Genomic DNA, 23,810 nt, shown 5'->3' on the forward strand with positions numbered 1-23,810 from the left:
ATGGAATAAATCATTCTTCTGATTCATGATGTTGAAAGGTTTCATTTTTAAAAATTTAATTCAATATTCAAACTACTGATGTGTGAACATAATTCTCAACCTAATAAATGGCAAACAGAGACAAACAGAATTATATGTTTGATAGCAAAATACTGCAGATGCTGGAAATCCAAATAACAACAGAAAAAGCTGGAAAAACTCAGCAGGCCAGGCAACATCTGTGGAGAGAAATTAGAGTTGACGTTTCGGGTCGGAACCCTTTTTCAAAACTGGAATACCTCCAAACCTATGTCTGCAAGGTGTCAGCTGAGACTCACTCAATGGTAGCATTCTTGCCTCTTGAGTCAGAAGGCCATGGGTTGAAACTCCGTTCCAGAGACAAGCACATAATCTAGGCTGCCACTTCAGTGGAACATAGGAACAGAAGTAGGCCATTCAGCCTGTTCGGCCATTCAATCAAATTATGGATGATCTGTACCTCAACTCCATTTACTGGTCTTTGATCCATATCCCTTGATAACCTAACCTAGCAAAACTCTATCTATCTTTATTGTGCATATTTCAATTGACCCAGCACCCATAGCCTTTTTGGGGAGAGAGAGAGTTCCAGATTTCCACTGCTCGTGTGATTTCACTCCTAAATGCTCTAGCTCTAATTTTTAGATTATACCCTCTTGTTCTGGATTCCCCACTGGAAGAAATAGATTCTCTGTCTCCACCCTATAGAATCCCTTTATCATTTAAACATCGCCAATTAGATCATCCCTCAACCATTTAAACGCAAGGGACTGCAAGCCAAGTTTATGCAACCTGTCCTCCTAATTGAACCCTTTAAATCCTGGTATCACACTGGTGAATCTGTGCTGTACCCCCTCCAAGGCCAGTATATATTTCCTGAGATTCAGTGCCCAAAACTGAATGCAGTACTCCAGATGGGGTCTGACCAATGCTCCTGAACTGTTGCATCACTTCCTCACTTTTGAATTCTAACCAATAGCTAAACATTCAGCCATTGAAATGAACATAGCAATAAATGAGAGGATATGCATTATTGACTGATGATCAGGGAGAACAAAGTTGGCTATGGTCTGTAATGGAGGGAGATCATAACAGCATTGTCTTAAGCTTACAATAATTTGCCATGAATTGCAATTTTTTTTTTCTGGAAACAAAAACAGTTTAACAGTTGAAGTTTTGAGGATGAAGGGACCTAATATTGTTGAAGAAAATGATCCCATTTTTGAACGTGGCTCTCAAACGACCTATTCCAGTTTTAGGAGGAGCACCCACACAAAACCATGGTCGAACAAAGGTATGTATGAAAACAAGTTTAATAGCTTATTTTAAAAAAAATGGTTTTGCTCTTTTTTGCTCACTTGAGCTGTAATTTAAACTAACCCTGAATTTAATTCTTCAGATTGCACCCCTGTATCATTTACTTTTCCTGCTAATAAAGAGTAAAAAATTATCTTGCCAGAAAATAATCCAATTTCCAGTGTGGCGTGTTCCAATTTAATTAAACTGTACAGAGTCAAATATTTTATACTTTTCAAGGATATATCAATGTTCACATTTAATACTGTTATTAATTGAAAAAGTGCTTCCATTTCGATTTGTGAATAGCAGTTTTGCTATTTTAGCCAACTTCTTTTCAGTTCTGTGGTGCAAAAAGTGATTGTTGCATCACCATAGTGTATATTTGCTGCAGAATGGAAGTTCATATTCAGCCCCAACTATCCCTGCCTTTGAAAGTATATTTGTGCAGTTGATAGTGTGGAATAGGATCTGGTAATACCTGTCAATAACAACAGCAGCAACTTGTATTTGTATAGCACCTTTAACATAGTGAAACGTCCCAAGGTGTTTCACATGAGCGTTATAAAACAAAATTTGACACTGATCTACATGAGATATTAGGGCAGATGACTTGGTCAAAGACGTAGATTTTAAGAGCATCTTAAAGGAAGAAAGAGAGGCAGAGGGGTTTAGGGAGGCTATTCCAGAGCTTAGGGCCTTGGCAACTGAAGGCACGGCCACCAATGGTAGAATGATTAAAATTGGGGATGCTCAAGAGGCCAGAATGAGAGGAGCGCAGATATCTGAGGGTTGTGGGGCTGGAGGTGATAGAGATTGGGAGGGGTGGTGGGGAGTGAGGCCATAGAGGGATTTGAAAACAAAGATGAGAATTTTAAAATCGAGGCATTGCTTAACCAGGAGCCAATGTAGGTCAGCGAGCACAGGGGTGATGGGTGAATGGGACTTGGTGCGAGTTGGTACATGGGCAGCAGAGTTTTGGATGACTTCAAGTTTACGGAGGGTAGAACGTGGGAGGCCGGCTAGGGGTGCATTGGAATAGTCAAGCCTAGAGGTAACAAAGGCATGCATGAGGGTTTCAGCAGCAGATGAGAGCTGAGACGGGGGCGGAGTCGGGTGATGTTCAGGAGGTGGAAATAGGCGGTTTTAGTGATGGCACGGATATGTGGTCGGAAGCGCATCTTTTGGTAAAGTCTTGTTCAGCCTTACAGATGCCAGGGAGAGGGATGGAGTCGGTGGCTAGGGAACAGAGTTTGTGGTGGGGGCTGAAGACAATGGCTTCGGTCTTCCCAATATTTAGTCGGAGGAAATTTCTACTCATTCAGTACTGGATGTCGATCAAGCAGTCTGACAATTTAGAGGTAATGGAGGGGTCGAGAGAGGTGGTGGTGAGGTAGAGCTGGGTGTTGTCAGCGTACATGTGGAAACTGACGTGTTTTCGGATGATGTCACGGAGGGGCAGCAAAGAAATAGGAGGGGGACAAGGATAGATCCTTGGGGAACGCCAGAGGTAACGGTGTGGAAGCAGGAAGGGAAGCCATTGCAGCTGATTCTCTGGCTACGATTAGATAGATAAGAATGAAACCAGGCGAGTGCAGTCCCACCCAGCTGGACGACGGTGGAGAAGCGTTGGAGGAGGATAGTGTGGTCAACCATGTCAAAGGCTGTAGACAGATGGAGAAGGATGAGGAGGGATAGTTTACCTTTGTCACAGTCACATAGGATGTCATTTGTGACTTTGATAAGAGCCGTTTTGGTACTGTGGCAGGGACGGAAACCTGATTAGAGGGATTCAAACATGGAGTTGCGGGAAAGATAGGCACGGATTTGGGAGGCGCCAACACGTTCACGGACTTTGGCGAGGAAAGAGAGGCTGGAGATGGGGCGGTAGTTTGCAAGGATGGAGGGGTCAAGGGTTTTTTTTTTAGTTGAGGGATGATGACGGCAGATTTGAAGGAGAGGGGGACAGTACATTCGGGGAGAGAACCGTTAACAATATCAGCTAACATGGGAGCCAGGAAGGGAAGTTGGGTGGTCAGCAGTTTAGTGGGAATAGGGTCGAGGGAGCAGGAAGTGGGTCTCGTGGACAAGATGAGGGAGCAGGAAGTGGGTCTCGTGGACAAGATGAGCGCAGAGAGGGCATGAGGGGAGATCGGAGAAAAACTAGAGAAAGATGAGTTCAGGGTGGGCTGGGGAAGAGAGGGGAGTGGCAGAGGCAGTTGATCAGATGGTCGCGATCTTCGTGATAAAGAAGTCCAAGAGCTCCTTGCACTTGTTGGAGGTGAGGGTGGAGGAGACTGGAGAGGGTTTAAGAAGACGGTTTGCAGTGGAGAAGAGAAGCCGGAGGTTATCTTTGCATTCCAGAATGATCCTGGAATAGTGAGCAATTTTGGCAGACGAGAGCATGACCCAATAGTGCTTTATGTGGTCCAGCCAGATCTGGCCTTGAATGGCTAAACCAGTTGTCTGCCATATCTGTTCAAGTCTGTGTCCCTTGGACTTAAGGGTGTGGGGATGAGGGCTGTACTATGGGGAACGACCTGGGTGAGAGAGAGCGTAATGGTTTTAATGGGGACTAGGGCATCAAAGGTGGAGGTGAGGGTGTGGTTGAGCAGATCGGTAGCTGCAGAAATGTCGTGGCGAATGAAGGGCCAAAGGCTAGACAGTTGGGATTTTGAAAATGCAGTTGTAAGTGAATTGGGAGATTTTTTTTCCAAGGCTGGACACAGAAGGAAGTAGGGTAGGGAGGGGGAAGGGTGATGTTTGCGGAGAGCAATACAAGGAATTGATCGGAGATGGCCTTATCTGTGATTGGCTTGATGGGAGTAGCGAGGCCATATGAGATGGCAAGGTCAAGGGGGTGGCTGTGAATATGGGTTGGGGAGTTTACATGGAGGGAGAGATTAAGGACGGATAGGAGGGCAGTGAACCCGGGAGAGAGAGCCTGAGGAATTGAGATGGAGGTTGCAATCACCGAGGATGCACAGTCACTCGGTGGAGAGGCTGAGGGAGGAAGGCAATGAAAATATCTCGTTGAGAAAATTCTTATGGTACTTCGATAAATACAATGGGTGGGAAATTGCGGTCGGAGGCTTCCCGTGAGCGAATGCCTCCGAACCGCAAGTAAACTCCACACCTACCTGATTGCTCTGGACCTTTGAAGACTTGCGCTCCTGGGCCTGCAGGCGTACGCCTGTGTAAAGGCCCACATATCATAGGGGCGCATGTAGTTTGTAAGCATCCCTGGGATCACGTGGGCCGGCCCAACCATTCACGATTGCCATTATGCTCATAGGGATTCTATTTACATACGGAATCCCTATAAGCATAATAGGAGTCCCCTAAAAAATACATATCACAGACTTAAATAAAAATAAATCATCACATGTTCAAAATGAATTAAAATACAATTTAATTAAACATTTAAAACAAAAATTTAATTATTTGAAAAATAAATTTAAACATTTTTCAAGGAACCGAAAAGAACCTAAACTAATTTTAAAGGTTTTGTATGGTTAAGACATTAAAAAAAATTATTTTAGTATTTATTTAAACCCTTACGCTGGTAAAAGAAGGCCTTAAGGCTGCATTTACCAGTCAGAAGGGTTTCGTGGGCATTCGCTGGACAGTAGTTGGGCGAATGACCATTTCCTGCTGTGCGCACGTGGTTATAGGCCCCGGAAAATCCGGGCGAATGTGAATAAAAGTGTCATGGTTGTTCCCTAGTTTACATAATTTTTGAGAGAAATTTATTTCTTTAAAATTAGTTTTTCAAATGAATACACATCTCCTCACTAAGGTCCTCATAGGACCCATGTTGCCTGCATGTTATTTTGGAGGAGGGGTTAATATCTGGTGGGGTAGTTTAAGGAGGGTCTTAAAGGCAGAGAGGAAGCTGGAGAGGTGGAGGGAATTCCAGAGTGTGGGGCCTAGGCAGCTGAAGGCACAGTTGTAATCGTCCAGAGCAAGAGGATTGGAGAGTTAGGGGGTGGGGGTGATTGTGAGGCTGGAGGAGGTTGCAGATAGGAAGTGGTGAGGCCATGAAAGAATTTAAATAAGAGTATGAAAATTTTACATTTGAGATTGACCAGGAGCCAATGTAGGTCAGCAAAGATGAAGGTGTTAAGCATGTGGCACTTGTTGTGTGATAGGATATGAGCAGCAGAGTTTTGGATGAGCTAAAGTTACAGAGGATGGGGCAGCAACTAGCATTGGAATAGTTGAGTCTGGAGATGACAGAGGCATGGATAAGAGTTTCATTGGCAGATGGCCTGAGGTATCGAGCCTGATGCAGGTGATGTTACGGAGGTGGAAGTTGTCAGTCTTCATGATGGAGAGAATATGGCATCAGAAGCTTAGCTTGAGGTCACATAGGATGCTGAGGTTGAGACAGTGGCCAGAAAAGGGTCTGGAGTTTGTGGTGGGGGCTGAAGACGGTACTGCACTGGAGGAAGACTGGTTGACGGACAAGCAGTCTGACTACAAAGAAGCAGTGGAGGGGTGGATCGAGGAGGTAGAGCTTGGTGTCATTAGCAAATATGTGGAAGCCCAAGTCTGCAGATGATGTTGCCACGGGGCAGCATGGAAATGAGCAAGAGGAGCGGCCAAGGATAGATCCTTGGGGGATTCTGGAGGCAATGGCGTGGGGGTAAGAGGAGAAACCATTGCTGGAGATGTTCTGGTTATAAATGAATGGACAAGAATGAAACCAAGCTAAGGCTGGACAACTTGAGAGGTGTTGGAGGAGGATGGTGGTGTTGTGGACTGTCAGAGGCTGCAGAGAGGTTGAGGAGGACACGGCAGGGTGATGCACCATGTTGAAAAGTCCTGCTATGCAATTTGCATATCCAATTGAATGTTATTACAGGTCCATTTTAGCCATATGTAGCATTGATAAAAGGTCTTATTTAGTACCCTTCAAATGTGTTGTAAATACATGAAGGACTTATAAAAGGCCCAGTTCAATTACCGTTGAAATCAGTGTGTCTTTTAAAGGCCCTCCCACCCGCAGGTCTGCCTGAGGCATATTTCACTCTCTGTGCACCAGAAAATGGCATAGCATGCTTCCCCTCCCCCTTTTACTTATGCTAATGAAGCTCTTGCCTGCTTCGGACACGAGCTGAAGATGCTAACCTCATGCCCAATTGGAATATATAGTAAATATATAGTAGGATCCAGCAAGATTGATATCTGTTGAATTTCTCAACCTCCACTGCCTCATTAGGGCGCTAAAAAGACAAAACTGGTCCTATAGTCTTTACACTGCTTCTGACTGGGAAACACCGGAGTTGTAATGTAGCTGACAGTATTATATCCAGACTTTGGCACAGAATATAAAATAATAAATCAGTTGTGTGTTGTAACCTACATATTTAAACAGATACTAATAAATCTTTCTACGTTCTGCATGTCCTTTTTATTTTGTTTTGCATTGCATAATTTTTTTTAAAAAGAGAAAGTAACTAACTTTCTTGCCTTTTAATGTGTCGCTTCTGTTTGTAATGTGTTGGTTCCTTTAGTAAATTTGTAAGTTCTACTTCTTTCCAGAAACAGACATGTTCTTTCTAGCAATCAGTATGGTTGGGACAGATTTCTCTATGATTGGTCAGCTGTTCCCCAACAGGACAAGAGTAGAAATAAAGGTAATTTAAATTGTCTTAATAAAAAACTTTTCCCCCATTTATCTAATAGTTACATATGCATTTTTGGGTGTTGGTCTGTATATAAAAACAAATCCATGTTGCTTTGTTGCAAGTTGGAACATTTAAGCGCATTTATCTTTATCAACACAGTATGAAAGAAAGTCGATGCAGATAAAACAGCTTAAATGATCACTTTTACATAAGTGAAAAATATTTTTTATTGAGTTTTTTTTTCTGCAGAACAAATTTAAACGTGAAGAAAAATTGAATTCGTGGAGGATAGACAAAGCATTCAGTAAGTATGCTAGTTTTTAAATGGGCGCAAGAGATTTTCTACTATAAAGTGATTTATATACTATTGCAGACTTCTCCAAGGTGTAAAGATCAGATAAGCGATATGAACAGTAACAACATAACTGGAGAGCAGTGGGATACTACAGAAGTGATATTTGGAGTGCTAAGGGTGTGGGAAAATGGGAAGTAAAGAATCGGCCTATCAAATATCACTAATTTTAGAGAAGGTTCATTGCTAGACTGGATTTCCCAACTTGTATGTTTTGTGTGGTGTCTATGGTTTCTACTGTGGTCCAATGACTGCGTGTCTAGTGTTTGTTTCTCTAATGGTAATAATACCGTTTCTCCATAGTTTCTACTTTGCTTGGCAGTTGACGTTTTAGCTTCTCACTTTGTACACCATTGTACTTCATATTTGGGCCTTTTGATCAATTTGGAAACCTGAATTGAAAAACTACAACTGTACTGTTTGAAAGAGGAACCAACTTGGTCAAGGAAACAGTGGCTGATGTTTAAGGGTGTTTTGCTTAGTGTCCTTTTGTGCATCTCTGGTACTTTTTAATCTATCCTTTGTCACATAGAGGAGAAGAAGCCACTTGATCTGGAATTTTTTGGCGAGCTGTTAACCCGGGTTCTAGAAGCAGAGGCAAAGAGGAAGAGGGAAAGGAATGGGAGAACCAAACGCCACGCTCCGAGAAAATCATCGACTACCAAACGGAGCAGGAAAGGTAATATTGTTTTAAAATATTTAAACATCGTCAATTTACAAAAGCCATTTTACAGCGAACCAACAAGGATGGCAAATTCTTCATACTGCTATGTAGCATAGATTTTTGAAATACAAAATAAAGATGTACACTTTAAAGAACATAACTATATTTCCATATCTTTGTCATCTTTTGGCCCATTTGCCTTGGATTAAGTTTGAACATTAAGAGCGAAATGAGAGACATTTAAACATCTTGTACAAGTGTGCCTCAGCGGCCAGGGAAGAAAGGCTGTTGGGGTAATCTGAGGTAGAGACCCTGATCATTTTTCCTTCTCTGGGTAACTTTGCATCTTGGTAACTGCTAATGGCTAAACAAGGCTGAGATTGAGATCATTGCCTGGGGGGAAAGTCTGATTAGAAATGTCAGTTGAAGTTGGGACTACAGTCGCTGAGGCACTGCATTAACGTGGCACTTGGATGGTATTTTAGGATACCATCCATTTTTTAAAAGTCTTTTAGAAAATTAACCATGTTAGCTGATCTGCAATTGAATGATATCAACCTTGTAAAATGGGAGCTGTCAAAAACTTGTCATGTTACTACAAAGGACAATTAATTTTTTAATAAAACTTATGAGGAAGGAATCATGACTTTTAATGACATTTAAAATTAATTTTCTGAATACCGTGCTTATCATAGAGTCATAACAGCACAGAAGGAGGCCATTCGGCCCATTGCGTTTGTGCCGGCTCTCTGTAGAGCAATCCAGTCAGTCCCATTCCCCCGTTGTATCCCCGTAGCCCTGCAAGTTTATTTCCCTCAAGTGCCTATCCAGTCTCCTCTAGAAAACATTGATTGTCTCCGCTTCCACCACTCCTGTCAGCAGCGAATTCCAGGTCATCACCACTCACTGCGTAATAAAGTTTTTCCTCACGTCCCCCCTGTATCTCTTGCCCAAAACCTTAAATCTGTGTCCCCTAGCCCTTGTATCATCAACTAGTGGGAACAGCCTTTCCCCGTCTAGCCTATCCAAACCTGTCATAATCTTGTATGCCTCTATCAAATCACCCCTCAACCTCCTTTTTTCTAATGAAAACAAATCCAGCTTCTCCAACCTGTCCTTGTAGCTAAGATCCCCCATCCCCGGAAACTATTCTGGTAAATCTCCTCTGCACCCTCTCAAGGGCCTTCACATCCTTCCTAAAGTGTGGTGACCAGAACTGGACGCAATACTCCAGTTGTGGTCTAACCAGTGCTTTATAAAGGTTTAGCATAACTTCTCTACTTTTGTACTCAATACCTCTATTTATGAAGCCGAAGATCCCAGATGCTTTGTTAACCACTCTCTCAATATGTCCTGCCGCCTTCAGGGACCTATTCACATTAACTCCCAGGTCCCTCTGTCCCTGCACACTCTTTAAAACTGTGCCATTAAGTGTATATTGCCTCTCCCTGTTCCTTCTGCCAAAATGCATAATCTCACACTTCTCTGTATTAAATTCCATCTGCCACTTGTCTGCCCATTCTGCTAGTCTTTCTATGTCCTGTTGCAGTCGATTGGTATCATCATCACTGTTTGCCACACCCCCAAGTTTGGTGTCATCGGCAATTACCACAACTTGCTGTTTTCTGTCCTTAAGCCAATTCCTCATCCAAGCTGCCACTGACCCACCTATTCCTTGAACCTCAATTTTGTTAACCAGCCTTCTATATGGTACTTTGTCAAACGCCTTCCGAAAATCCATGTAGACAACATCCATTGCATTCCCTTCATCAATCCTCTCTGTTACTTCATCAAAAAATTCAATTAGATTCTTCAAACATGATCTGCCTTTTACAAATCTGTGTTGGCTCTCCTTAATTAGCTTAAACCTCTCCAAGTGCCCATTAATTTTTTCCTTGATTATTGTTTCTAAAACTTTACCCACCACTGATGTTAAACTGACTGGCCTGTAGTTACTAGGATTGTCCTTATACCCTTTCTTGAACAATGGTGACATATTTGCCACTTTCCAATCCTCAGGCACCTCCCCCGCATCTAGGGAAGATTGGAAAATTATGGCAAGCCCTTCCGCTATCTCGTCCCCCAATTCCCTTTGCAACCTGGGATGCAAGCCATCTGGACCAGGCGACTTGCCCACTCCAAGCAAACCCAGCCTTTCTGGTATATCCTGTCTATCAATTTTCACCCCTTCCATTGCCTTTTCCACTTCTACCGCTTCCTGTTAGCTTATTTATTTTGTTTCCTTTTTCTGCCATGTTTCTCCTTCTTCCCTCCATATCTCTACCTCCCACCTCTCCTGAAGTCATTAATACCTTACTCCAGTTTGGTTTCATGGGCACTGGTTTCTATCCAATACTTGGTCCAAGTGACCATTCTTAATGTTAACCAAGGGAGTGAATTCCAGCAGGATATTTGGCCATGTGGGGATTACAGCCAAGCCTGCACTTGTCTTAGCAGATGTAGCCACGTATACATAGAATCATAGAACCATAGAAATGTACGGCGCTGAAGAAGGCCATTCAGGCCACCGTGTCTGTGCTAGCTGAAAAAGAGCTATCCAGCTTAATCCCATTTCCAGCTTGTAATGAAATCTGTTTGTCTTGGTCCTGTATTCATTTTGCACTCATGTATATTACCCTCCCCCACTGTGTATAGTTTCACTTCCTCTTTCCCGACTAACCTGGGAGGTTCCAGGTCTTGGCTCTTGGCTCCGCCCCTGACTTCTCTTACATAAAGATCCCAGGATCTGTATGACTCATTCCTGTGAACCAGTCGGCGTGTTGAGATGTTAGCTCTGATCTTAGTGATTAAAAGCCAACTTGTTTAAGTCTATAACTTCTAGTTTTGTGGTTATTGAAGGCCCATCAATTTTAATCACTAAAGAATACTAGGATGGATCGACTCCTAAAACCAGAGCGTCTGGACTTGGATCCACATTCTGCTGAAGCATCAAATCAATTTGGACACTGGCTCAAATGCTTCGAACTCTTCGCGGGGGCCTCACCCGCTAGCGAGGTAGATAAACTGAGTCTACTGACTACTCGCGTAAGTCATCGGATTTATTCGTTCATCCGGGACGCCACCTCTTACACGGAGGCCATCACTATCCTGAAGGCCCAATACCAGAGGCCGGTAAACGAAGTGTACGCCAGACATCTGCTGGCTACACGCAGGCAGCGACCAGAGGAATCAATGGACGATTTCTTACAGGGCCTAAAGGACCTGGTCCGGGACTGGGACTGTAACTGCAAGGCCGTGACGGCCGACGCGTACTCTGATGAATTGGTCCGCGATTCCTTCATCACGGGCCTCAAATCGAATTATATCCGGCAGAGACTGCTGGAGAAGGAGGTCCTGGACTTAAAAAAGGCAGTGGCCACTGCGCGATCGCTGGACGTGGCCCAGAAAAACTCTGACTCTTATTCTTCCGGCCATGCGGCCCTCACTGCCTCGTGCGCGCTGAGGGGGCCGCCATCTTGGAATCAGCCATCTTCCCCATCCAGGTCTCAGACCAGCTCTACGCCGCCGGAGTCCCCACACAGAAGTTCACCCAGGAGTCCTACAGCGGCAATGTCTCGAGGCCCGAAATGCTACTTCTGCGGCCAGGCCAAGCACCCCAGACAACGATGCCCAGCGAAGGACGCTACATGCTTCAAATGTAAGAAAAAGGGGCATTTTAGCAAAGTCTGCAGGGGGAATCCGATTTCCAACTCCGTCACCGCCTCGTGCGGGCTGCCATCTTGGGATCCGCCATCTTTTCCCGACTCAACAGCCACCCAGGGCCCAACAGTGGCTTCGATCACGGTGGATCAATCCAGGCCACACCCGTTGACAAAATCCATGATGGACATACAGGTAAACGGGAATGTAACAAAATGCTTAATTGACTGTGGGAGTACCGAGAGTTTTATCCACCCTAGCCTGGTACGGCAGCACTCATTAACGGTAACCCCTACACGGAGCAGAATTGCTATGGCTGCTAAACCCCACACTTCGGACATTTTGGGCTACTGTGTGGTAACACTGATTGTAAAAGGCACGGACTACAAGGATTTTAAACTCCTCGTGATGCCAGAACTCTGTGTTATTGTAATCTTGGGCCTGGACTTCCAGTGCCACCACGAAAGTGTCACGCTAGCATATGGCAGGTCCCAGCCGCCACTCACAGTCTGTGGCCTATCAACCTTAAAAATCAGCCCGCCCTCTTTATTCGCTAATCTCGCTCCGAACTGTAGGCCCATAGCGACCAAAAGTAGATGGTACAGTCTGGAAGACAGACACTTTATCAAGGCGGAAGTGGACAGACTCCTGCGGGAAGGCATTATTGAATGCAGTACCAGCCCGTGGCGTGCCCAAGTAGTCATAGTTAAAAATAGCGAAAAGAAACGGATGGTAATTGACTACAGCCAGACTGTTAATATTTATACCCAGCTGGACGCCTACCCTTTACCCCGCATATCAGAAATGGTCAACCAGATTGCGCAATACCGAGTCTTCTCGACTATCGACCTCAAATCCGCGTATCACCAGCTCCCCATTAGAACGGAGGACCGCTCATACACCGCCTTCGAGGCGAACGGGCGCCTCTACCATTTTCTCAGAGTGCCCTTCGGGGTAACAAATGGGGTCTCGGTCTTCCAACGTGAGATGGACCGCATGGTTGACGAGAATAAACTACAAGCTACCTACCCCTATCTGGACAATGTCACTATCTGCGGGCACAACCAGCAAGACCACGATCTAAATCTTGCGAGATTTTTAAAAACTGCCCTAAAGCTGAATCTAACCTACAACGAAGACAAATGTGTCTTCAACACAACCCGTTTCTGTATCCTCGGCTGTGTGGTGGAAGGTGGGGTAATTGGACCGGACCCTGACCGATTACGCCCCCTAAAGGAACTGCCCCTGCCACACAATCCCAAAGCTTTAAAAAGGTGCCTGGGGTTTTTTTCGTATTATGCCCAATGGGTGCCCAATTACTCTGATAAGGCCCGACCCCTCATTAAATCGACGTCCTTCCCACTATCAGCTGAAGCTCGGGAGGCTTTCACCAGTATTAAACAGGACATTGAAAGGGCTGCAGTGTGTGCAGTGGACGAATGCATTCCCTTTCAAGTCGAAAGCGATGCGTCAGACTTTGCCTTAGCTGCGACCCTCAATCAGGCTAGGAGACCTGTGGCCTTCTTCTCCCGAACCCTTCAGGGACCTGAAATCAGGCACTCTTCTGTCGAGAAGGAGGCACAGGCTATAGTGGAGGCAGTGCGGCACTGGAGACACTACCTAGCCGGCAAACGTTTCACCCTGCTCACCGACCAGTGGTCGGTGGCTTTCATGTTTAATAACAAACAAAGGGGGAAAATCAAGAATGACAAAATACTCAGGTGGAGGATCGAACTATCCATGTTCGACTATGATATTATGTACAGGCCGGGAGCCCTTAATGAACCCCCAGACGCCCTATCGCAGGGAATGTGTGCCAGCATTAATACGGACAAATTACAGGGTCTCCACAACGACCTCTGTCACCCAGGGGTCACCCGACTATACCATTTTATAAAGTCCCTCAATCTGCCCCACTCCATCGAGGAGGCCAGGGCAATGACCAGAGCCTGCCGCATCTGTGCGGAATGCAAGCCTCGTTTCTACAGGCCTGACCGTGCACACCTTATCAAAGCCACACGGCCATTCGAGCGCCTAAGTCTGGACTTCAAGGGACCCCTTCCCTCTGCCGACCGTAACGTATACTTCCTCAATATCATTGATGAATATTCCCGCTTCCCCTTCGCCATTCCCTGCCTAGACATGACCAGTGCCACGGTCATCAAGTGTCTCTGTAATCTATTCTGCATGTTTGGCATGCTGAACTACATACACAGCGATAGGGGGACGTCATTCATGAGTGACGAGCTGCGCCATTTCTTGCTCTCGAAGGGGATAGCCACTAACAGAACCACTAGCTACAACCCCCGGGGTAATGGGTAAGTGGAAAGGGAGAATGCTACTGTTTGGAAGGCTGTCACGTTAGCCTTAAAGTCAAAAAGCCTTCTGACCTCCCGCTGGCAGGAAGTCCTCCCAGACGTGCTCCACTCCATAAGGTCTCTGTTATGTACTGCCACTAACGCTACCCCTCACGAAAAGATGTTCGTTTTCCCCCGGAAATCCACCTCGGGCATATCTCTACCCGCGTGGCTGACGTCTCCGGGGACAGTACTATTGCGGAAGCACGTGAGAGGCCATAAAACGGACCCCCTTGTGGAAAAGGTACAGCTCCTCCATGCAAACCCTCAGTACGCCTATATCGAATACTCTGACGGGCGAGAGGACACTGTTTCCATAAAAGACCTCGCTCCCTCGGGGAGCAGAGAGAACGATGGGAGACTACCCGATGAAGACCTACACTACAAAGAGACAGGACGCCCAGAGGTATCAATACCCAACTTTAACCTGGAGGACACTGCAGATAACCTGGAAGACACTGCGGAGGAACCAGAATCCACTCCCCTAGCGGCACCCCAACCGGCTTTGCGCCGATCACTGAGAACTGCAAAACCTCCTGACAGACTCACTTATACCAACTTTTAAGAAACATCACCCCGATGGACTAAATCTATAGAAGGGGTGAATGTAATGAAATCTGTTTGTCTTGGTTCTGTATTCGTTTTGCACTCATGTATGTTACCCTCCCCCACTGTGTATAGTTTCACTTCCTCTTTCCCGACTAACCTGGGAGGCACCAGGTCTTGGCTCTTGGCTCCGCCCCTGACTTCTCTTACATAAAGATCCCAGGATCTGTATGACTCATTCCTGTGAACCAGTCGGCGTGTTGAGATGTTAGCTCTGATCTTAGTGATTAAAAGCCAACTTGTTTAAGTCTATAACTTCTAGTTTTGTGGTTTTTGAAGGCCCATCACAGCTCTTGGTTCGTAGCCCTGTAGGTTACAGCACTTCAAGTGCATATCCAAGTACTTTGTAAATGTGATGAGGGTTTCTGCCTCTACTACTCTTTCAGGCAGTGAGTTCCAGACCCCCATCACTCTCTGAGGGAAAAAAGTTCTCTTCAACTCCCCTCTAATCCTTCTACTAATTACTTTAAATCTATGCCCCCTGGTCTCTACTAAGGAAAATAGGTGCTTCCGATTCACTCTATCTAGGCCCCTCATAATTTTATACACCTTGATTAAGTCTGCCCTCCACCTCCTCTGTTCCAAAGAAAACAACCCCAGCCTATCCAATCTTTCCTCATAGCTAAAATTCTCCAGTCCTGGCAACATCCTCGTAAATCTCCTCTGTACCGTCTCCAGTGCAAAAGGGGTTCCAGCAGGGGTTGCTGGATAAATCATTGGGAACGGTAACATTGTCTAATATCCCCCTCCCTAGCCCAAGAGCTCCAAGGCTAATTGTGATACCTCAGCTGTTGCCTTGGCTGCTCCTTAACCAGCTGAGTTGTTGGAGGAAACCCATGCAAGTATATTTAAATAAAGTGTTTACTGCTGTCTGTTAACAGTTTTGTTGTGCAGGTGTGCAATGTCCATAGCCGATCCCCCATTCTGCACCGGTATGATGATTTGTGACTTGACATTTACATTGGCACTTCATGCAGGAAGATCCACAGATGTAAACTTATGCTTTCTTTAAACTGAACCTTTAGTGACCATGCTGCATGGAAAATCTCTGTGTGCTAATGCCAAAAGTGTAACACAAAGCCTTTTTGTTACTTAGTTTCAGAGCCGTTCTTGAAGTAAAGCCATTCTGTTTTCACTGACTGAGAAGTGTTGACATCACATTAAGTGAAAATTAACAGTGAAGTTTGCGCTAAATAAACAGGGCTGAATCACTTTCGTGGGGCAGAGCAGCAGGAGCTTTATGCTGCATCTGATTGAGCTGTACTGACCTGGGTGTGCTTGATGCTGACACTTAGTGGATGAACAGTGCTCCATTCCCCAGTACTCATTGATCAGCTTGATAAGCATGCACTGGATTTGCAATAGCAAATGTGAATTGGATTTCAGGCTGCACGCGCGATTTCTCTTTTCCACTGTGAAATCTCTGAACTAAGGTTTTTTTTTAAATAAACATTTTATACTGAATAGAAAAATAAATTGCATTGAAACTCACTCCAGTACAGTATGAGATTATACTGTAATTATACAGTAGTAAATGAGTGGAAAATTAAACTGCTCCTTGGGCTACTGAGCTGGATAGTTTTTTGGCAAAATAAACAATTGATGGATCTACGAAGTATGGCAATTTTTTAACTGACCTTTTCCCACCTGTGCTGTGCATTCCTGTGTTATATATTTTGCTTACAAGAATTGTACACATGAGAAGGGTTCTGCAACAACAAATGATTGCAACCATGTCTGTTCTTTACACATCTTGTGCATTTAGGCAAGAAATCGAGAGAGATAGAAAGTGATCCCGATGACCCTGCTCCAGTTGAAGCTGCTGACACTGAATTAGCGGAAACCGACTCTAATGCTGTAGTGGAAGAAACTGAGGCATCTTGCAGTGTGGAAGGTCAGGAAGATGCACAGAAAAAAGAAACCATAGCAAAGCCCTCCTCAACCAAACGCAAGCGAAAACAAAGGAAAAAAGCTGCGGAACCAGCAGAGAAAGAAGCTGCGGAACCAGCAGAGAAAGAAGCTGCGGAACCAACAGAGAAAGAAGCTGCGGAACCAGCAGAGAAAGAAGCTGCGGAAGAACCACCTCAGGAGAATAGTGGTTCTCAAAAACCAAAGCGGAAAGCGCGGCAGCGCAAGAAAGGTAAGAATCGTTTTAGTTCTGTGTCTGTACTTATTTTATTTAAGGCTAACAGTCCTATTTCCCCCCCCCAATCCCATACCTCTGTTCTCCCCAGGCCATGCACCAGGTGTGGCTAAGATGCTTGAGAAGGAACAAAATTAAGAGGGAGTTAACCCAAGCAGAGCATCATTAGAGACTTTGCTGTTTTTGAATAGGCTGCTCTTGGCTAAACAGCCTGTGCTGCAAGGGATCTGAAAGTGGGATGTTGAACAAAATAAATCGGGGAAGGAGAAAGCACGATGCGGTCTCCCCTACATTGGGGAGACCAAACGCAGATTGGGTGACCGCTTTGCGGAACACCTCCGTTCAGTCCGTAAGGGTGACCCCGAGCTTCCGGTCGCCTGTCATTTTAATTCACCGCTCCATTCCCACTCGGACCTCACCGTCCTTGGCCTCTTGTATTGTTCCACGGAAGCTCAACGTAAACTCGAGGAACAGCACCTCATCTTCCGATTAGGCACTCTGCAGCCTTCCGGACTCAATATCGAGTTCAACAATTTCAGATCATAACCTCGGCCCCTATTTCATTTTTTATTGTAATTTTTCCACTCCTCCCCCCCCCCCCCCCCCCCTTTCCTTTTGTTTCTCTCTCACACCTGGCAGCTATCTCTTGCCCTGCCAGTACACTTTACACCTAATCTCAGCCTATTACCATCTCGTCTAGCTTCTAATACCTTTTATTGTCTCTTTTACTTCTTTTGTTTCTTTTATTCTTTTGTCCGATCGGAGCACTGCCTCTGATCTATCTTTTCGTTCCAGTTTTGAAGAAGGGTTCGACCCGAAACGTCAACTCAAATTTCTCTCCACGGATGTTGCCTGACCTGCTGAGTTTTTCCAGCATTTTCTGTTGTTGATTCAGAAACTTAATTATCTTGACCACATATGTCTGGAATACCCTGGTATTTGGTGCCACCTACCTTTGTATTTGCTGAAAGTGATTCAGTCTTTTACTCTGAATGACCTTGTCTATGTTTCAAGATTAGCAACAATTGCTGTTGTAGCTGGAACCAGGCAGTAATGGTGATTCTGTGATTTTTTTTTTTTTTGGAGTTATTATTCATCTCTTCTGAAGTTCTCTTCCTCCGCCGCCCCCCCCCCCCCCATCCCCCACCACAAGCCAGTTCCATGTATTTTCATTAAGAAGCCAAGATGCTCCCTGTGCTCTGTAGCCAGCTGCTAGGAGGTATGAGAGATGCATGTGCTGACTGGCCCCTCTAGTTTCTCCCACCCTTCTCATGAGCAAGTGACTGGTCGCTATTTGATGTCTCTCCAGAACGCCACAACGGGATAAAGACTCTGTGGAGAATTGCAGGCCCAAACCCATTGTGGCAAAAATGAAGCATTTCTGCCTGTGATGCATTGGATTTTTTTTTTGTTATGGCACCTATGGAGTTAAATACCAAGTTCATTTAAAGAAAATAACAGGTTGTTGAAATACATAACAGCCCAGCGAGCAGATGATGTGAGTCTGGCAGTTATCCGGGAGACCTACATGTGTAAATGCACTAGATTACAACTCTGTTTACCTGCTTGCTTTGTTCATTGTGTTTGAAGTGCAGTTACTAATAGATGACAATTGGAATATGTGAATTATTCAGTAAATTGAAATAGTGTCATGGGTTTCTGTTTGACTCTTGGGATTGCTTCAGCGTCCTATATTTTGTGCACACTCCAGGAAATAAGCGCTTGCTATGGGACTGAACCTTGGCACTGAACCAAGGAGAATATCTCTGGTACATATTGAGAGTAGCTGAGCCATTCAACACTGGAAGTTCACAAGTTAGATTCCTAATCTATGCCAAGTTAGTTAATATCAGCTTGGGCCATAGTTTTTTAAAATTTGTTTATGGGATGTGGGCGTCGCTGGCAAGGCCAGCATTTATTACCCATCCCTAATTGCCCTTGAGAAGATAGAAACATAGAAGCATAGTAGATAGGAGCAGGAGTAGGCCATTCGGCCCCTCGAGCCTGTTCCGCCATTTAATAAGATCATGGCTGATCATCCAAATTCAGTACCCCGTTCCTGCTTTCTCCCCATATCCCTTGACCCCTTTAGTCTTAAGAAATATATCTAACTCCTTCTTGAATATATTTAATGGATTGGCCTCAACTGCTTTCTGTGGTAGAGAATTCCACAGGTTCACCACACTCTGGGTGAAGAAATTCCTCCTCATCTCAGTCCTAAATGGCTTACCCCTTATCCTTAGACTGTGACCCCTGCTTCTGGACTCCCCTGCCATCGGGAACATCCTTCTTGCGTCTAGTCCTGTTAGAATTTTATAAGTTTCAAAGAGATCCCCTCTCATTCTTCTAAACTCTAGCGAATATAATCCTAATCGACCCAATCTCTCTTCATACGTCATTCCTGCCATCCCAGGTATCAGTCTGGTGAATCTTCGCTGCACTCCCTCCATGGCAAGAACATCCTTCCTCAGATAAGGCGACCAAAACTGCCCACAATACTCAAGGTGTGGTCTCACCAAGGCCCTGTACAACTGCAGCAAGACATCCTTGCTCCTGTACTCAAACCCCCTCGCTATGAAGGCCAATACACCATTTGCCGCCTTAACCGCCTGCTGCACTTGCATGCTTACCTTCAGCGACTGATGCACAAGGACACCCAGGTCTCGTTGCACTTCCCCTTTTCCGAATCTATTGCTGTTCAGATAATAATCTGCCTTCCTGTTTTTGCCACCAAAGTGGATAACCTCGCATTTATCCACATTATATTGCATCTGCCATGCATCTGCCCAATCACCCAACCTGTCCAAATCATACTGGAGTTTCTCTGCATCCTCCTCACAGCACACACGCCCACCCAGCTTTGTGTTGTCTGCAAACTTGCAGATATTACATCTAGTTCCCTCGTCTAGATCATTAATATATATTGTGAATAGCTGGGGTCCTAGCACCGATCCCTGCGGTGCCCCACTAGTCACTGCCTGCCACTCGGAAAAAGACCCGTTTATTCCAACTCTTTGCTTCCTGTTTGCCAACCAGTTCTCTATCCAAGTCCGTACCTTACCCCCAATCCCATGTGCTTTAACTTTGCACGCTAATTTCTTATGCGGGACCTTATCGAAAGCCTTCTGAAAGTCCAAATACACCACATCCACTGGTTCTCCCTTATCTATTTTACCAGTTATATCCTCAAAAAATTCCAGTAGATTAGTTGAGCATGATTTACCTTTTGTAAATCTGTGTTGACTTTGTCCGATCCTGTCACTGTTTTCCAAGTGCTCTGCTATTACATCTTTTATAATGGACTCTAGCATTTTCCCCACTACCGATGTCAGGCTTACCTGTCTATAATTCCCCGTTTTCTCTCTACCACCTTTTTTAAATAGTGGGGTTACATTAGCTGCCCTCCAATCCATGGGAACTGTTCCAGAGTCTATAGAATTTTGGAAGATGACCAGCAATGCATCTACTATTTCCAGGGCCACTTCCTTAAGTACTCTAGGATGTAGATTATCAGGCCCTGGGGATTTATCAGCCTTCAATAATGCCGTCAATTTCCCTAATACCATTTCCCTACAAATACTGATTTCATTTAATTCCTCCCTCTCATTAGACCCTATGTTCCCCAACATCTCTGGGAGGTTATTTGTGTCCTCCTTTGTGAAGACAGAACCAAAGTATGTATTTAATTGGTCTGCCATTTCTTTGTTCCCCATTATAAATTCCCCTGATTGTGACTGGTGGTAAGCCGCCTTCTTGAACCGCTGCAGTCCGTGTGGTGAAGGTACTCCCACAGTGCTGTTAGGTAGGGAGCTCCAAGATTTTGACCCAGTGACGATGAAGGATCGGCGATATACTTCTAAGTCAGGAGGGTGTGTGACTTGGAGAGGAACTTGGAGGTGTTGGTGTTCCCATGCACCTACTGCTAGGCGGAAGAGGTCGTGGGTTTGGGAGGTGCTGCCGAAGAAGCCTTGGCGAGTTGCCGCAGTGCATCTTGTAGATGGTACACATTGCAGCCATGTTACGCCGGTGGTGGTTGGGGTGCCAATCAAGTGGGCTGCTTTGTACTGGATGGTGTCGAGTTTCTTGAGTGTTGTTGGAGCTGCACTCATCCAGGCAAATGGAGATCATACTCCTTACTTGTGCCTTGTAGATGGTGGAGTCGGGAGGTGAGACACTCGCCAAGAATACCTAGCCTCTGACCTGCTCTTGTTGCCACAGTATTTATGTGGCTGGTCCAGTTAAGTTTCTGGTCAATGGTGACCCCTAGGATGTTGATGGTAATGCCGTTGAATGTCATGGGGCAGTGGTTGGACTCTCGCTTGTTGGAGACAGTCATTGCGAATGTTACCTGCCACTTATCAGCCCAAGTCTGAACGTCGTCCAGGTCTTGTTGCATGCAGACATGGACTGCTTCATTATCTGAGTTGTTGTGAATGGAGCTGAACACTGCAGTCATCAGCGAACATCCCCATTTCTGACCTTCTGTTGGAGGGGAGGTCATTGATGAAGCAGCTGAAGGTTGGGCCTAGGAATGCTGCAATTGACCTCAATACTCCTGGATTAGGAAGATAAACATTCTCAAAAGTTCCTGCTTCTGTTTGCTAGCCAGCAATACTTTCTGTAAGTGTGCATGTATATAAACATAAGGTGAGGACAGAATCGGGCTCAGCAAACAACTAGCTTGCAAACACACTCAGGTGAATATAGACCACTTTGGATGAGGCACTGGAGGTTCCTGTGATAATCTGTCTCATTAAGGAAACAACACTTTTAGAGAAAGAAGGGAGAAGAGGAAAAAAAATAATAGTTGACACTCTATAAAGCAGTATGTTTGAACTCTCTTGCATTGTGCCATTACAGCAAGCAGATTTTTAGAGCCATACAGAGCGCCTGAAGTAAAACTGACCACACTGACTTGAAGCTCAGTAACTGCACAACATGCTTTGTTTCTGGCTCAAATTGTTGGCTGCTATTTATCTCACAGATGTGAAAGGTATATAATTTTTTTGGTAAACAATTTGAATAGGAATCCAGAAAGCTTCAGCTTCAATTTCTGGTGAAGAAGACAATGTTGGGGAGCAAATTGTACAAGGTGAAGATGAATGCCATATGGTCAATGGTGAAATATCATCTAATCAAGGGACCTCTGAAAACAAACAACTTTCACAAACCAAGAGAAAGGAGAAACTCAATGATGAAAATAAATCCTTAAGGTACAACAACAATAATTTACATTTATGTAGTGCCTGTAGTGTAATGACTGACCGCTTTGGGGCCTCCAGTCCTGATGATTGTCCTGCTGCCTCCATTTAAAAAAAAAAGGTAGCTGTCTTTTTGATGGCTCTGGGTGTTTGCTGCCTTTCCCTTCACCGATCCTCTGACCTGAGGGGGCTGGGTACAAACATTAAGGCCCACTTGCTCCATTTGGGCCCCCACCTAGTGGAATTTCAGGAAAATGAGGTGGGAGGGATAGTGTTGTCACCATTACCTTTGCATGCTTGTGCCTGCACCAAGTGCAAGTGCTCTGCTGCCCCTCACCCTGAGAAGCCCTATAAGTGCAGGTGAAACACACAGACTCTTTTTTTCCCCTTTTGCTTTGTGCCTGGGAAATAAACATACACTGGGTGCAAAGCAGAGGAAAATTGATCCAATGAAGATATGCCACCAAAATGTCTTTGATAAAATTACTGCGTAACAGATTCTTATACAAATAAAAGTCTGTGATTATCTTCCTACAAGGAAGAAAATTGATGGTAGTCATGAAGGGAACTAGGTTACAATGGGTTGGGGCTGGGGTGGTATTGGGTGGAGTGCCCCAGGGGTCTGTACTAGGATCTTTCCTGTTCCAGGTGTCCATAAATGACTTGGAGTTGCAGTCTTAAATGTAAAGCAGTTAAATTTGCAGAGGGCATCAGCGTGGTAGTAGTGGTGGTGGTGGTGAGGAGGAGGACGAGACTGGAGGCAGAGGAGGTCGGCAAGCTCTTGCACAAAGCTTTTGACTTGACTGAGTTTTCACTGGGATGCAGTTCAGAATTGACAAATGCAAGGTAACGCATGAATTGAAAGTAAAAATCGGAAGCACATTGATGGGATAGAACTTTCCACGCAGAAGCTGAAAGCAACCCAAAGGTGTTGTCCAAACATGTGAGATGACAATAAGTAAACCAGATAGTTATATTGCTAAACCAGTTGAGTTCAAATCCCTAGAAACTGAACAGTGCTCTGGTTAGGATACACTTGGAATACTCGACACAGTTCTAGTTGGAGCAACAAGGAAGTCAGGGGCTTGGGCAGTGCAAGGTAAGCAATGAGCCTCGTGCTCAGTGTCAGACAGAAGACCTATGAGGAATACCTTGATAAGCTGAGGGTCTTAAGCTTGATAAGTAATGTCTGATATACCTTAGAGTTATATAGGCTACTTAATGGAATAAAATAAACCTGAAACAGTAATTTCAGATACTTTTTAGGAAAGAAAAATATAAAACAACTCATGAATAAATATATTCTGTAGAAGCACAAGGTTAAAGTAAAATTCATGGATTGATCCTTTTCCAAAAGAAGTGTTATTTTAGGAATTGTAAAAACTGTGCAGTCTGAGAAGCTGAATGAAAACATTCTTGTGCCTGTTGAATATGTTCACATCCTGTTTACTCATGCAGCTGCAACTCCTTTGCATACTGTACTTAGTTCAAGAAGAGTTTGATCATTAATTTTGTTTTAAGGAATTATAGAAGAATCTTTGGAATTCTAGAGCAGTTTTGCTGCTAAGTAAACTATTTATACAAAGTTATAATTGCCCTGAAAACTTTAACTTGATGGTGCAGTTTGATTTGAGTCTAGCCCAGACTGATGGATGAAATCTGAATCCATCACCCTGATGCCCTCTTACAAGGTTCCTATGTGAAATTACATTAGACATTCTCAAGTTGCTCTTAGTTCATTGCAGAAAACTGCTTGCAGTTTGACAAAGACTGACAATCTCATTCAGAAGGGCTAGAAAGTTGGGTGCTGTGGAAAATTGAAAAAAATCATCATGGTGTGAGGAGGAGTGCTCTTGTGTGGTTGGGGTTAAGTCGCATTG

The 23,810-nt window shown here is 44.6% G+C and overlaps 1 protein-coding gene across 1 annotated transcript in view; it reads left to right on the plus strand.

Moving 5' to 3' along the window:
• LOC147124584 (uncharacterized) overlaps positions 1-23,810 on the plus strand; it is a 158,111-nt gene that overhangs the window by 44,567 nt on the left and 89,734 nt on the right. Inside the window, exons 7-12 of the mRNA XM_085989913.1 lie at positions 1,179-1,312; positions 6,862-6,956; positions 7,197-7,251; positions 7,832-7,978; positions 16,352-16,726; positions 21,756-21,942. Coding sequence (XP_085846039.1) covers positions 1,179-1,312; positions 6,862-6,956; positions 7,197-7,251; positions 7,832-7,978; positions 16,352-16,726; positions 21,756-21,942 — 993 coding nt within the window. The remainder of the gene's footprint in view (positions 1-1,178; positions 1,313-6,861; positions 6,957-7,196; positions 7,252-7,831; positions 7,979-16,351; positions 16,727-21,755; positions 21,943-23,810) is intronic.

This window comes from Somniosus microcephalus, chromosome 1 (assembly GCF_052327205.1).
Source record: "Somniosus microcephalus isolate GS21.2 chromosome 1, FLI_Smic_1.0, whole genome shotgun sequence".
NCBI lineage: Eukaryota > Metazoa > Chordata > Chondrichthyes > Squaliformes > Somniosidae > Somniosus > Somniosus microcephalus.